The sequence below is a fragment of the Cyanistes caeruleus genome, chromosome 23, assembly GCF_971803275.1.
Source record: "Cyanistes caeruleus chromosome 23, bCyaCae1.hap1.1, whole genome shotgun sequence".
Classification (NCBI taxonomy): Eukaryota; Metazoa; Chordata; class Aves; order Passeriformes; family Paridae; genus Cyanistes; species Cyanistes caeruleus.
Window position 1 is genome coordinate 5,333,893 of NC_141723.1, and position 13,328 is coordinate 5,347,220.

Genomic DNA, 13,328 nt, shown 5'->3' on the forward strand with positions numbered 1-13,328 from the left:
CTGGGGACAAGATGGGGACAGGGTTGGACTCGCTGATCTTGGAGCTTTTCCAGCCTCAGCGATGCCGGGGTTCATCACAGCCGTGCCCCACTGTGCCCTCCTGCCTTCAGCAGGGATTTTCCGCTCCCCCGGGGGAAGGTTTTGTTCCTTTGGGAAGCATCACCCGGCACAGGACACTGTCCCCAGCCACCCCAGGTGACCCCAGGCCAGTCCTGGCCCAGGTAATGAATCAGGTGGATGTTTACTCCGTGTGACAAACCCAGCGGCGATGTCACAACAGCGCCGGAATTGTCACATCTCAATTGCAGCGCTTCCCATGCAAATGGAGCCTCCACAGCCCTGCTCTGCCTCCCAGGGGAAAATCCACCCGTATCCCACTCTGGTTTTTAATTATAAATAACTTCATTATTCAGCCTTTTAAATGCTCCTCATCCATTCAGCTCAAGGTATATTTGCACAGGATTATGTTCACCTTTAGATATGGACAATTCTCCATAAAGATGAGCTTTAAAATCTCTCCTGGTATCTTGTTTGTCACCTCAGCAGTGGCTGGAAAGCTTCCTCCTGGCTTTCTCCATCAGTGCAAATCAAACCCATCCCCTCCCAATATGCAAAAAGAGGATTTTAATAGAGGAAACCTTTTGCAACAAAGGGTTTTCAGTCAGGTGGGTTCAGAGCCGGCATCCAAAGGGAGAGACAGACAAACAGCTACCCCAGCAAACGCTGTTAACGTGGGTGTGTGCTCGGGAGAGTGGAGGAACAAGGGAGGAGGGGAGAGAGACAGGATTCACCCTCCATCCATCCAAAGATAGAAAAGGAGCTCAACCCATGGGCAGCACAGCCTGATCGTTCACACCGAGAGAGGTTTTGCAGAGCTGCCCATCACAAATCAGTTCATTGCAGGTTTTTTTTTTTTTCACTAAGAACTTCAGAGGGTGGTGGCTATTTCTGCTGAAAATAATACAGCAGGAATCAGAATTCCTGCATTGGGATTTCAGGAATTAATCAGGATATCAGGAATGCACAAAGCAGGAAAAAAAAAATGAAATAAAATCTCCCAGCATGAAAGATCTGGCATGTGATTTTTCCTACAGTGCAAACTTGTCTTTCCTAAAAGCTCAGATCTGTTTATACCCAAACCTGGCTTGACCCTCACCCCTTGCCCCAGAAGATTGCCACTGAGACCCTCCCCCAATCATATCCTCTTTTCTTGCACCTTCAACGCTTGAAATGTTCTCCCTTTTATAAAATAGAAGCCCAGAGTGTGTTAAAAATGCAGAAATCTTCCACACTCTTGGGTAAAAAACTATTTTCCCCAGCCCAGGTTTCACTGGGTAACAAATTAAACAGTTCTGTCCGTAGGGAACTTCCAGTGGGAATCATGAGGCAGCGACTGAAGCAGCATCTACAAATCCTAGAAAGTAATTTTTGGGATCTCCCTCTGCTTGCTGTGCAAGCTGGAACCTGCCCTGCCTCGGTGGATAAAAGAGGACTCAGTGCAGCATTATTATTAGAGGGTCCAAAGTGAAAATTGCTATTGAACAGGGATGGAGCTGGAGGTGGACAGCTCACAGCCAGCAGTGCCTGTTCACAGAACAAGATTCATGAGAGCTGTTTGAAATTAGAGCAACAAAGGATTCTTTTAAAATGCCAGCTACCTGTTGAGGTTGGAAGCAGAACCACAAAATTCCCAGTTAAACAAATACAAAGCCTTGGAGACCTTGTAGTATCCACATTCCAAGGGGTTTTGTTGCTAGATTTGAAAATCCACTTCTTTTCTCGTGGCTGAAGATTGCATTTTGGTCCTTTCTGTGCCACAGCAAGGTCAGTTCCTCACCAATACCTGTGCCAAACCCAGGCCAATTCCTGCTTTACTGTGAATGTAATCACAGGTTATAAACAAGAAGATAAAACTGGCCAACAATCAGGCTGGAGTTTGGAGGGGAATCGAGAGAGGAGCAATCTCTGATGTGATTTACTGCCCAATAAAGGCAGTGAGTCACTGCAGTAATTTCCTGTTTGCAGGAGGCCAAATTCTCCCACCTCGGTGAGCGTGGAGGAGTTCCTGAACTGGTGCCTTGTGCTAGAGATTTGCAGAGGATATTTACAGGATAACACAGACATTCAGGACACATGCAATCAGAGAGGTAAAGCAGGTGAAATGGAAGGAAAATATTTACCCAAAGGGAGCAGAGGGTGTCCTTAGAGGAAGCAGACACCCTTTGTGGCTGTCTCTGTGTCAGACAAGGCACAGTTTGAAAGTGAAAAGGTTGTCTAACAAATCCCTTCCCCCTGAACAATCTGGGGAATAAACTGGGATGTTGGCTCACTGTGGCTTTCATCCCTGACCTGCAGAGCCCTGGGATTTCCCAGGGACAAGAGAGGAAGGTGAAGCCTGGCTCCAGTCATCCTCCCTCATCCATTCATTAATCATCCAGCTCCATTAATTGGCAGCAATAATCTGTGGGGCAGGGAGCCAGGGAAGAGCCACTGCAATGCAGATCAGCTCCTGATTCCCTGCTTGTTCTACAAGCATCAAATCTCCTTTGATCAATACCTGAATAATCCTTTCAACATCCCTGAGCCTGGAGTTGTTGCTGCCAGCACAGAGAAAGGAGGAGATGGGATTGTTCAGGTCAGGGAGAGGAGTCACTGCCCAGTTTAAATTATAACACAAATGTGATGTTGTTCTTTGAAATTTGCCCCAGAAAGTCTGGCTGTCCTCTGATGTCAAAGTTGATATTGCTCTGGATTAAATCTGGAATGCTTTCCAGGACACAGCCAGGGAAGAAGATGCAGCTGATAACATCATAATCCTTTTTTCAATCTAGGTACTTAAGAGAAATATCTGCTTGTTCAGTTGAAATGGCACAGCCCACAAGGTGAAATACATTTCCCAGGGACATGGGAATGGAGTTTAGATCTGACACTGAGATCTGGTGACCAGGAAATAGATTTCCTATAAGAAGTGTTCCCATTTGTCATGGTTTAACCCCTGTGGCACCAAATACCCCACAGTCACCAGCTCACCCCCTCTCCCTGGCAGGATGGAGAGAGAGCCGTGAGAAGGTAGAAAAATCGTGAATAAGAACAATTTAATAAATGAAATAATTGAATGAAATGAGAGAGGGGGGAGAGAGAGATCAATAAACCCCAATTAAACAATAAACACAAGGGGGTCTCCCACCAGCTGCTGCCCTGAAATTGGTGCCTCAATCCCCCAGTTCCAATATTTAATTATTTAAATAACCAGGCAAGGCCTTCTGCAGTGTGGGCTGTGCCTTTGGCCATGGTCAGCTGTCCTGGCCGTGCTCCCTCACGGCTTCTTCTGCACCTCCTACCCCGGAAAATTCCTTGATTTGGGGGAAGCACAGCTGAGCAGGAACTGCAGCATCAGTTTGGTACCCAAAGTATTCTCCTGCTAAATCCAAACCACAGCACTGCACCAGCTACTGGGAACAAAACTCACCCTTATCCCAGCTGAAAGTCCCTTTGGAGAAAATTCCCAAAAGATTTAATTAAGGATCTCCTACTACTTCACTCACTTGCACAACCCTAAGTCAGAGGTTGCTTTTCCCTCCCCAGTAAATCAGAATTTAATTTTTTCTGTTTCACACAGAAGGGGGAAAAAAACCCCATTTTTTTCAACTAGCAGTTATAGCTTTTTCTTGGGAAAATTCATTTCTTCATCAGCTGCTCAGGATTGTCAGGAAGGAGGGTGGAGCCTTCCCAGGCTGCCGTCCTCCAAAGCGTACCTGAGTATAAAGAGCAGAGCAGAACTGCAGCCAAGAAACTCTCAAAAGCTGCTTCCAGTGCCTGCTGGGACTCCAAGGCTGCTTTTATTCTTCCCCTGCTGGAACTTGCTGCTCCAAAGACGAGAGGGAAGCTGGACTCAGCTAATTACATCGGAGGATTAATTACATTGCCATGGTCTCCATGTGATACTGGATTGATTTTTAATATTTTTATTTTTTTTTTTTAAACACAACTGAACAGGGTTTTTTTCCCTCCCCTCTCTCATCTTTCTCTGCACTCACACAGTGGAGATGTTGCAAACAGTCTGCATGAGTTCTGAGCTCCTGGTGAACCAAAACATGAGTGAAAGTGAAATCTGTGGCTACAGCCCAGGCCAGGGATCCCCACTGCCTGCAGAAACTGCCAGCCCCAAGAGCTGCTTCCAGCACAGCCCATCTCTGCCAGATTCTGGATTAACTGAGCTGAACGTTGCGAGTCCCAAGATCCACCACCCTCGTCCTCCATGCAAACCTCCAGGGATGCCTGCTCCTGCTGGTAAGAGAAAAATCTTTATTCCCATTTCCTCTCTCGTGCTGATGAAGCCCAGTGACCCGGGGCTCTGAGCAGCACAAGACAAGCTCAGAAATATCAGAGATGTTCAGCACGTTCCCCTACTCAGGTTTGGCTGGATTTTGTTGTGTTCTGCTGCTGAGGTCAGAAATTGCTCCAGTTTCCAAAGGATGCCCAATATTCCATCGTTTCTGTCCATCTCCAGCCTTCTGCTGCTCGTTTGCATTCTGAATTGCAAGTTTGGTTCTGAACTAACAGCAAGGTGGTAGATGTGACCTTCTGAGTTATTAACATTTCAAAGTCACAGGAAAGTGTGTTTGAGGAATCATTGCCTTTGCAGAGTCCTTCAATATCTAGGATATATCTGATCCATCACTGGAAACTCTTCCCAGATAACAACATATTAGCAATCCTACTGGCTTGTTAAAAAGCTTCTCAAAGAAACCTTTAAAATATTCTACAAGCAGTAAATAATTCACTGTCAAAACACCAATCTATGAGAAAAGGGAATCATTTCTAGAACAGCCTGAGAAACAAACTCTGCTTTTCGAGGTCTCAGTGTTTTGATTATTCAGTGATAGGTTAAACACTGAGAAGTGCCAGAAATCTCAGCACAAAACAACAACCCCATCTCCATTCCAAAGGCACCATTTGCTGCTCGGGATTCGCCTCCCTCCTGCTGGAGGGGTGTCAGCTCTCGTTGCCTGGAGCAGGGAAGGGAAACAAAATCACGCAACAAGAAACCACATCTTGTGGGGCTGGTTCCCCTGCCAGGATTGCCTCCTCTCAGACATCCCAGGAGCTGCACCATTCCCATCTGCCCAGCTCCCCTGGTTCCCCTCCACAGGCTCCAGACAGATCCCAGCAGAGCACACGCAGATTTTGGTCAGGAATATTGGTTCAGGTGCCTCATGTTTTATTTAACAGCACCAAGAGCTGCTGGCCCAATGCACCTTTTTTCATTTCAGGCTGTTGTGTTGTTTAATCCTGAACTGTGTTTGATCACAAGAGCTGTTTTTATTGCTCTTGCCACGAGCTGCAGCGGGAACAGAAAGCTTCTCCCTGCTCCAGCATTGCTGCTGGATGACTCCCTGCTCTCAGGATCCCACACTCTGGTTCCCAAAGCCCGGGCTTTCCTTGGAGCTGGGCCTTTCTCCGTGGTGTATTTTACTGGGAAAACCCTGATTCATGAAATTCATAATTTTTGAGCGGTAATTTCTGTTGCTGAATGCATTTTAAATAAAGGTTATTCCAAGCAGGGGGACACACAAGGCAAGGATGTGAATGCCAGTGTTACATAAAAGGTATTTCAAAAGCCAATGGATTTAAGCTCCTAATCTGGGCAAGTCTTTCAAGTTTGGGGATGCAGGGCCCAGATGCAAGGAGACCTAACACAAACAATCACAGAGCAGCTTGTTTTGACAAAGAGAGAGCCTGTTTGGACAATGAGGTATATTCTCAAATAACTGTTTCATTTCGGTGCAGAAAATCATTGTTTGGCTTTGAATCAGACAAAAACTTCCAAACACACTGAGAGCCGTGGGGGAAAGCCACTGGACAGAGCATCCCTATCTTAACTCAGAACAAATTCTGCTCCTTGTTGTTGCACTGATAACAATTTAACAAAGCATAGGACAGGAAACTGCAAAGGCAGATTTAACACAACACAGGAAAATCACAGTGTGAGAGGGGCAGAGACATAAACACTGCTGGCACATTCCACAAAAGCAAATCCACGCTCTGTGGCACTCAGGAAAACTGAGGAGGGATTCATTAAAGGAAAATTATTGAGCAGAGCCAAGGAACATGGAGGGAGATGTGGAAATTTCCCACAACTGGTGATGAACACCAGAATCAGAGCCCGTTCCCCAGGCTGACCTCATCCTCCCACCCTTCTCCAACAGCTCAGACAATTGTGTTACTTTCAGCATCGTGTTGTGACTTTTCCAGACTCTGAACTTAGCTCTGATCCCCCTCAGAAGCGCTACATGGGTGTGAGAGTGAAGATGCCGGTGCGGGAATTGCTGAGGAAAATCCGACTTTCCAAAGGCTTGGACCCTGCTCCCGGCAAGGTGAGAAATGCTGGAGGTTGGGAAGGTTCCTCCCAGGGCTGCAGCATCCTGGTGCACACAGTCACAGCCCACGGGGTGTTCTGCAGGGCTCACACCTGCAGCTGCTGCCTCCTCCAGCCACCAAATCAATGCTTTTGGTAAAAGTGGAGAATAAAGCAAATTTCAAACAGAATGAGGGCTGGGCTAGGAACAGTCCCAAGGCAGTAACCCATCCATCATGTACATCATTCCATCAAGGCAAAGATGGCCCAATCAACAGTAAAAATATTGCTCCAAAACCTGCAAAGTCAGCCCAAGGAGCTGAAAAACTCCCAGGCTGCAGTAAAGATCTTTATAAAGCTGCCATGAATTACCCACTCATGGAAATCTCCCCACCTGCAGCCCCTGCTGAGCAAAACCCATAGCACAGGAGGCAATTTAACCCTGTTCATGTTACAATATTTGCCACTGTTTCATCTTCTTCTCCGTGTAAGCATCTCACATTGAAGCTGGGTGGTTTTGTCTCCTCAGGAAGCCTCATCAGTGAAGATGGTAACCAAAGGATCCTCAGGAAAAACAGGTTTGGAAACGCCTCACTTGGTAACAGAGCCTCCTTTTCTAGTAGGATCATCAGTGTGAGGTACCCAAAGAGCCAGAGCACTCCTGTCCCATGGTCAGTGATCCCTGCTGGATCAGTTCCAGGAGGCCGGCCAGCTGTGCATCACCGCCCTGTCCGGGTTATCTGGCTCTTATCTGGGGCAGGACTGATGGGAATCTCTGCTCTGTCTGTGCCTCCCCGCAGCTCTGAACGTTTTCTTCCCTTTTTTTTTTTCCAGCAGAGAAGAGGAGAGCTCACCCTTATACAGAGAAGCAGCTTAGACAGGTATGCAGAACACCCTGAGCCCCGCAGTGCCAGGCTCCTGGGGCAGAATTCCTGTTGTAGCACCGAGGGAGAACAGGACACTTCATGTCTGCTTCCCTCCCCTTTCTTCCACCCTGCCCGGCTCCTGTTGCTGTTTCAGAGCAAGCAGAGCGCTGGGCAAACCCCCAAAGGCTTGGAGGACCTCGACATCCTGGTGGAGGTGCTGCAGGAGGATCTGAAGGAGAGCCAGCTCCGGGAGGAGCCTCGGCAGCCCTTGCCAGACGGCTTCTGGCAGGGATTCTCCATGGATCTGCAGAGCTGCCGGTGGGAAAGCGTGGGGAGAGAGGAGGCAGCTGGTGACCCGCAGGGGAGGCAGCTTCACCCGGGGTCCTGCTCGGGAGATTTCCACCCCATCCTGCGGGGACAGGCAGAGCCTTCCTTCCATGGGGAGCAGGGAAGCACCCAAAGGTCCGGCTCGCCGGGAATGATCTCCAGGACGGGCGAGAAAGGGAGCGGCTGGTGGATGCAGGATGCTCTCCCGAGCTCCCGGGAAGGTCTCCCGAGGAATTCTCCATCCCAGGAAGGTTTCCTGAGGAATTCTCCATCCCAGGAAGGTTTCCCGAGGAATTCTCCATCCCAGGAAGGTTTCCCGAGGAATTCTCCATCCCAGGAAGGTTTCCCGAGGAATTCTCCATCCCAGGAAGGTTTCCCGAGGAATTCTCCATCCCAGGAAGGTTTCCCGAGGAATTCTCCATCCCAGGAAGGTTTCCTGAGGAATTCTCCATCCCAGGAAGGTTTCCCGAGGAATTCTCCATCCCAGGAAGGTTTCCCGAGGAATTCTCCATCCCAGGAAGGTTTCCCGAGGAATTCTCCATCCCAGGAAGGTTTCCCGAGGAATTCTCCATCCCAGGAAGGTTTCCCGAGGAATTCTCCATCCCAGGAAGGTTTCCTGAGGAATTCTCCATCCCAGGAAGGTTTCCTGAGGAATTCTCCATCCCAGGACACGCCTGCACTCCCCAGCCTGGCACAGATGTTGCTGGGAGCTCCCAGGGGCTCTCCAGATGTGCAGGGACATCTGAGGCCAACCCAAATTTCCTTCACCAGGCAGGACCTCTCTGCCCTCTCCTTCTTCCAGTTCCAGCTGCACAGGGAGGAAAACTTGCTGAGGAACATCCCAGAGGAAAAACTGCTGGCTCCTGATGAAAATGGCAACAGGTCAATTTTTCTGTCAAAATACATTGATTTCTGTCCCCTGGGGACATCACTTTGCTCTGAGCTTTGATCAAAAGCTTCTCTGCTCCAGGGGAAGCTCCAGCTCGAATCAATACACAGAATTTTAGGCAGATATTGAAAATAGAAATACTCCATATTTGCAGTAATATCCTGGTGTCAGGATAAATTCAGGGTGTTGAAATATTTAAGGTATGTGTAGGGATTCACAAGAAAATTAAAATCAAGCAAAGTAAGTGCTGGGGGAAAAAAAATCAAAACAAGATATGCAAAAAAAGATCTTTTCCATGTAGCAGACACTCTCAGGGTAATTATTTGTATTATTAACTGCTAATAACAATGGATGGGAGGATTACCCAAAAACACAAACTGGAGCACAGATCCCAAAGAAGTGGGAGTGGCTGTTCTGCTGGAAATGAAAACAAAGCTTTTCCTGATCCCAGTAAAACCCAGTATCGCCCTGGAATGGGGTTCTTGTGGAGAAAAGAGCTATTTACAAGAAAAAAATTAAAATGTCTGATTGGGTTCCATGCAGTTTAGGTAGATTGGGATAGCTGCTATCAAATCAGATTGACAGAAAACATGGCATAATTTATGAATTATCTGAGTCTTGGGGAAAAAGAGATAAATTCCTGACCCAAATTTAAAATACTGATAACCCCACACAGTGAAAACCAAGCACAGCTCTGGCCTCTTCCTTAAAGTACCATTCCATTCAGAATATTCCATTATTCCATTCAGAACATTCCATTATTCCATTCAGAATAATGATTTCCAGTGCAACAATAAAACCAAACTTCACTTTTCAGCAATTATATAACTCAGTAAACAACGATTAGGTCACCTATTTACATATGTCCTCCCATTTTAAAAATGACACAGAAAAATTTCTCATGTGTGAACGAAATTCATCACAATTAAGAAATGAGATCCCTACTGTTAATGAATAATTCACAAGCAAAAGTTTCCTCACTCCTAAACCCACTTTTATAAAGATTCTACACTCAAAAGGCAGGATTTCAAACTAAATAAGATCATTCTGAATTCTACTGAATGGTGAACAATAGGATCAAAAATCCATTTAGAAAAACCCCAAAACCAAACCAAACCAACAAAAAAACACCCCAAAAAAGCCCAAACACAGCAAGAAGTGTCAGAGTTGTTCAGCTGTATTTAAGGATATTTTTCTACCAGATTGGGGAAGAACAAATAAATACACACAATCAACATCTGCATTAATTATTCCTTCATGAGGAAAGGAAGACATGCCCAAATTTTTGACAAAAAAAAAATAAAAATAAAAGAGTTTTTTTTGGGATGAAATTCAGTAGAAACTGAATTTTCTAAATGGCACTTCATTTTTGAAAATAATTCAGTAGTTGAGACTGAACAGACAGAAAATTGAGCTTTCCTCCTCCACAGGACTCAATTCCAGGTGGGAAATTTTTCTTTTAAGAGCGAGCCTTTCCCTTCTTTCTTTTTTTCCCCTGCTTTTCAGGGATCTTGCACCTTTTCCCTGCACAAACAGGGATTGTGGGCAGCAAGGAATCGTGGCTTAGCTCCTGGAGAGGAAGCAAGAAATCCTGGCAGACAAAACCAGCAACTGCAATTTTATTGTAGAGAGTAATAAACCCTTGAATATCCCCAAATTTCAGTATTTACAGCATTAGTATTTTATGCTTTAAAATACGTTCTGCCTGGTACTTTGGGGGGTTTTAACCACCCTTTTGGGGGGTTTTAACCACTCCTTTGGGGGGTTTTAACCACTCCTTTCTCTTCCAATTGTTCCCAACTGAGTTCTCTTCCAGGCTGCTGCACAAGGCTGTTGCCCAGGGAAGGAGGGCTCTGACTTTTGCTCTGGCCCAGAGATTTGCATCCCTCAACAAGATCGACGAGAAGAATGCAGAGAAAAGGGTAGGAGGCTGATTTGCCAAGAAAAAAAGGTCATTTTTTATCACGTGCAACCCCTCATGCAAACCCCAGCCAGCATCAAGCATCCTTCTGCTGTCCTGGAAAATAAGGGAAAATGGGAATGGGGAGGGGATGATGGAGCACAAGAGGGAACAGAGCCCCAAAATCCCAGCTCCCCACTTCATTATCTAAAATATGTTGTTGTTTTTAAACTAAATTTGCCTTTCACTGCAACTTTCTGCCCTTCTTCCCTTCTCAGACTGCTTTACATCTTGCTGCAGAAAAGAACCAGCACCTGATGGTGAGTGACCTGATCTCCCTGGGAGCCAATGTCAATGAGCAGGACAGCTCTGGGAAAACTCCCCTCCACCTGTGTGCAGAGAATGGATATCTGAGAGTTCTGGAGGTAAATTGGGTGTTTATGTTGGGCAAAAGCAGATTAAAAGCAACCCATGCACATTCTGGTGTTTAAAATCACCTGGGGCTTTCCATAGAGCTCTGGTCTGATGTGGTTACAGAGGGATTTGGGGGAGGAAAGGGTATTTTGGCAGTGCCAAAGGTCAGGAACCACCTGGATATTCTTCATTTCAGGTCCTGAAAACCTGCAAGAACAACGGGGTGTGTGTGGAAGTGGATCTGCCTGACCACTACGGTGAGAGGGAGGGTGAACTGCGCGGGGGCTTGGCTTAGATCCCAAAGCAATAAATCCAGATAAATAAATCCAGATTGCCTCCAGGCAGGGGGACAGGGGCTGGATTTGAGTTTTCCACGGTGTTCCCTGCAGGTTTAACACCCCTGCACCGTGCTGCTCTTGCTCACACGGTGCTGGTGACAGAATCCCACTGCACTGCCAGGGACCCCGGCTCGGGGAGGTTCCTCAGACTCCGCAGAGACCAAATCCTGGAGGGAATTCTCTGCCTGCTCCAGATGGGAGCAAAGCCTCAGCTGCAGGTGAGGATCACAACAGGATCTCTGCCCTGGCTTAAGTGTTCCCATCCTTGTGCAACCACAGGATTTGCTGTCACCTGCAGGTGCTGAATTCATGTCAAACCTCCAGTGCCTGCCTAAGGCTCGAGGAGAACACAGAGCTCATGTGTTTGCTCCAGACCCAAAAACCCCAGGCACAGGATGTTCTTCAAGAGGTAACTATGGCTGCTCTACACAGGCAATGTCTAATTCCAGGATTATTGTCCAGGATTAAGCAAATATTCAGTGCTTAAAAAAAAAAAAAAGTTACAACTCTTTTGTCTTTTTTGCCTCCGTCAGATAAAAGTTCCCACCAGAGTACATGGAATAAATGTAATAATATAACAAGATTTCAATTAGAAATACAGACTGGAGACCCCATTTCACATCACTGAGGTTCTCCCAACAGGAGAGAAAACACAGCAGAGGAAAAAAAACAACATTTCAGTCCAGTTCAGCTGGAAACTGACTGTTCTGGTCTCTTCACCTGTACAGAGCTGCAGCATGCTGGATGCTCCCAGAGGAATCCCCGCTCCCCCAGCAGCAGAAAACTTACCTGAACTCTGCTCCTTGTCATCCTCAGACCTCCTTGATGTCCTTCTCAAAGGTATTTTGTGGTGGGAAGTTGAGTTCAGGTAGTTGGAGCGGCTCAATCCAGTCCCTTCCCTGCTCTGCCACCCCACAGAACCATTTGGGGTGGGAAAAAACCCCAAAATCGCTGAGTTCAAACCCCCACGGCATGGAGCTGATGGAAAAGATGCTCAGCACCTCACTCCAACCTCTGGATTTACACCCAGAATTCATTTTCCTTGCAAACCTCCTTCCTCACCCGAAGGCAGCCAGAAAATGGGGGAATAAATCCAGAAAATGGGGGAATAAATCCAGAAAATGGGGGAATAAATCCGTGGCTTTAGCAGGAACACCCGGCCTGGGGATTGAGCTGAAATTTGCTGCTTTGCTTCCTTCCAGGGAAATGCTGAGAACTCTCATCACCTGCATCTGGTGGGTCACCTGCTGCCAGAGAATAACCACAGCACAGACAGCAAAATATAGAATGTATTATAATATATCTGCTGGAAAGGTCTCACCTGGAGACAGAATTAAAGAGAAAACTGATAAATGAGGGAAATCCTCAGTGCAGCTTTCACCAGGAATTCAGTGTTAGGTGCTCCAGGAAGGATTAGATTTTAATTTTCTCACAAATTTGTGCTTCTCTGCTCAGGTCTGAGGTGTAGCTGCCCTGCAGTCTGAAGCTCTGATGAATTTTCATGCAGATGTTTAGTTTAAGAAAAATATTTTAACCATCCACGGCCTAATATTGAGGATTTCAGTCTAAAATCAGTCTCTACACTCCAAATTCAACGTTCAGATTGACTGAAAATCTCATTTTAAACACAAGCCCTGGGGATTCAGAGTCTGATGATTTATATTTAATATTTTCTGTAGTCTGGCTCTGAATTTGGCCAAGGCTGGATACTTTAAGGCAGTTTCATGGTGAAGTTCCAAAATAAAAAATCGTGCTGAGCATATTTTTTCAGCAAAAATCAAGCTTTTTATTTATGCAATCAGAATTCTGCAACGATAGTGGATTGTAGGTGAAGTCTGGGACAAAGTGTTTCGAGTCAGCTCCTTTCTAAAATATCTGTCAGAGGATTTTACCTTTATAAAATTCAGATATATAACAACAGCTTTTGAAAGATCATTTTTTACACAAAGTTGGGAGCATAACATGGAGCTGAAATGATCCTACACTGCCAGAAAACCAAGTTATTCAGTAGAATTACTACAAACTAGATCATTTTTATTTTGAATTATTTCTTCCCAGACTTACTCTCATTTAATTTGAACTTCTGGTTGCGAGTTCGCTGGTTTCTATGAAACTTCCCTGTTTGCTACATAGGGAGCAATTCTATTTTTACAGAACCTAAACCCCAAAAATGACTGATCCAGCAGCACCTCACGTGTCTCCTGTTCAGGAAAATGGGAGATTTCCCACGTGAAGC

At 46.1% G+C, this 13,328-nt stretch overlaps 1 protein-coding gene across 8 annotated transcripts; it reads left to right on the forward strand.

Moving 5' to 3' along the window:
* The first annotated feature begins 293 nt into the window (after window positions 1–293).
* LOC111939297 (uncharacterized) lies at window positions 294–12,869 on the forward strand. 8 transcript variants are annotated; one of them, XM_086861093.1, is made up of 15 exons: window positions 294–446; window positions 2,026–2,147; window positions 4,042–4,290; window positions 6,256–6,377; window positions 6,888–6,936; window positions 7,193–7,239; window positions 7,379–7,772; window positions 7,983–8,433; window positions 10,257–10,362; window positions 10,619–10,765; window positions 10,951–11,011; window positions 11,144–11,310; window positions 11,391–11,501; window positions 11,821–11,932; window positions 12,295–12,869. In XM_086861093.1, the coding sequence occupies exons 3-15, from the start codon at window positions 4,047–4,049 to the stop codon at window positions 12,303–12,305; spliced, it is 2,022 nt and encodes a 673-aa protein (XP_086717219.1). In that variant the 5' UTR covers window positions 294–446; window positions 2,026–2,147; window positions 4,042–4,046; the 3' UTR covers window positions 12,306–12,869. The 8 variants fall into 8 exon arrangements, with proteins under 8 accessions (XP_086717219.1, XP_086717222.1, XP_023797207.2 ...); XM_086861094.1 differs by having other exon boundaries at window positions 321–446; window positions 7,379–7,802; window positions 8,013–8,433; XM_086861095.1 differs by having other exon boundaries at window positions 325–446; window positions 7,196–7,239.
* The last annotated feature ends 459 nt before the right edge of the window (window positions 12,870–13,328 follow it).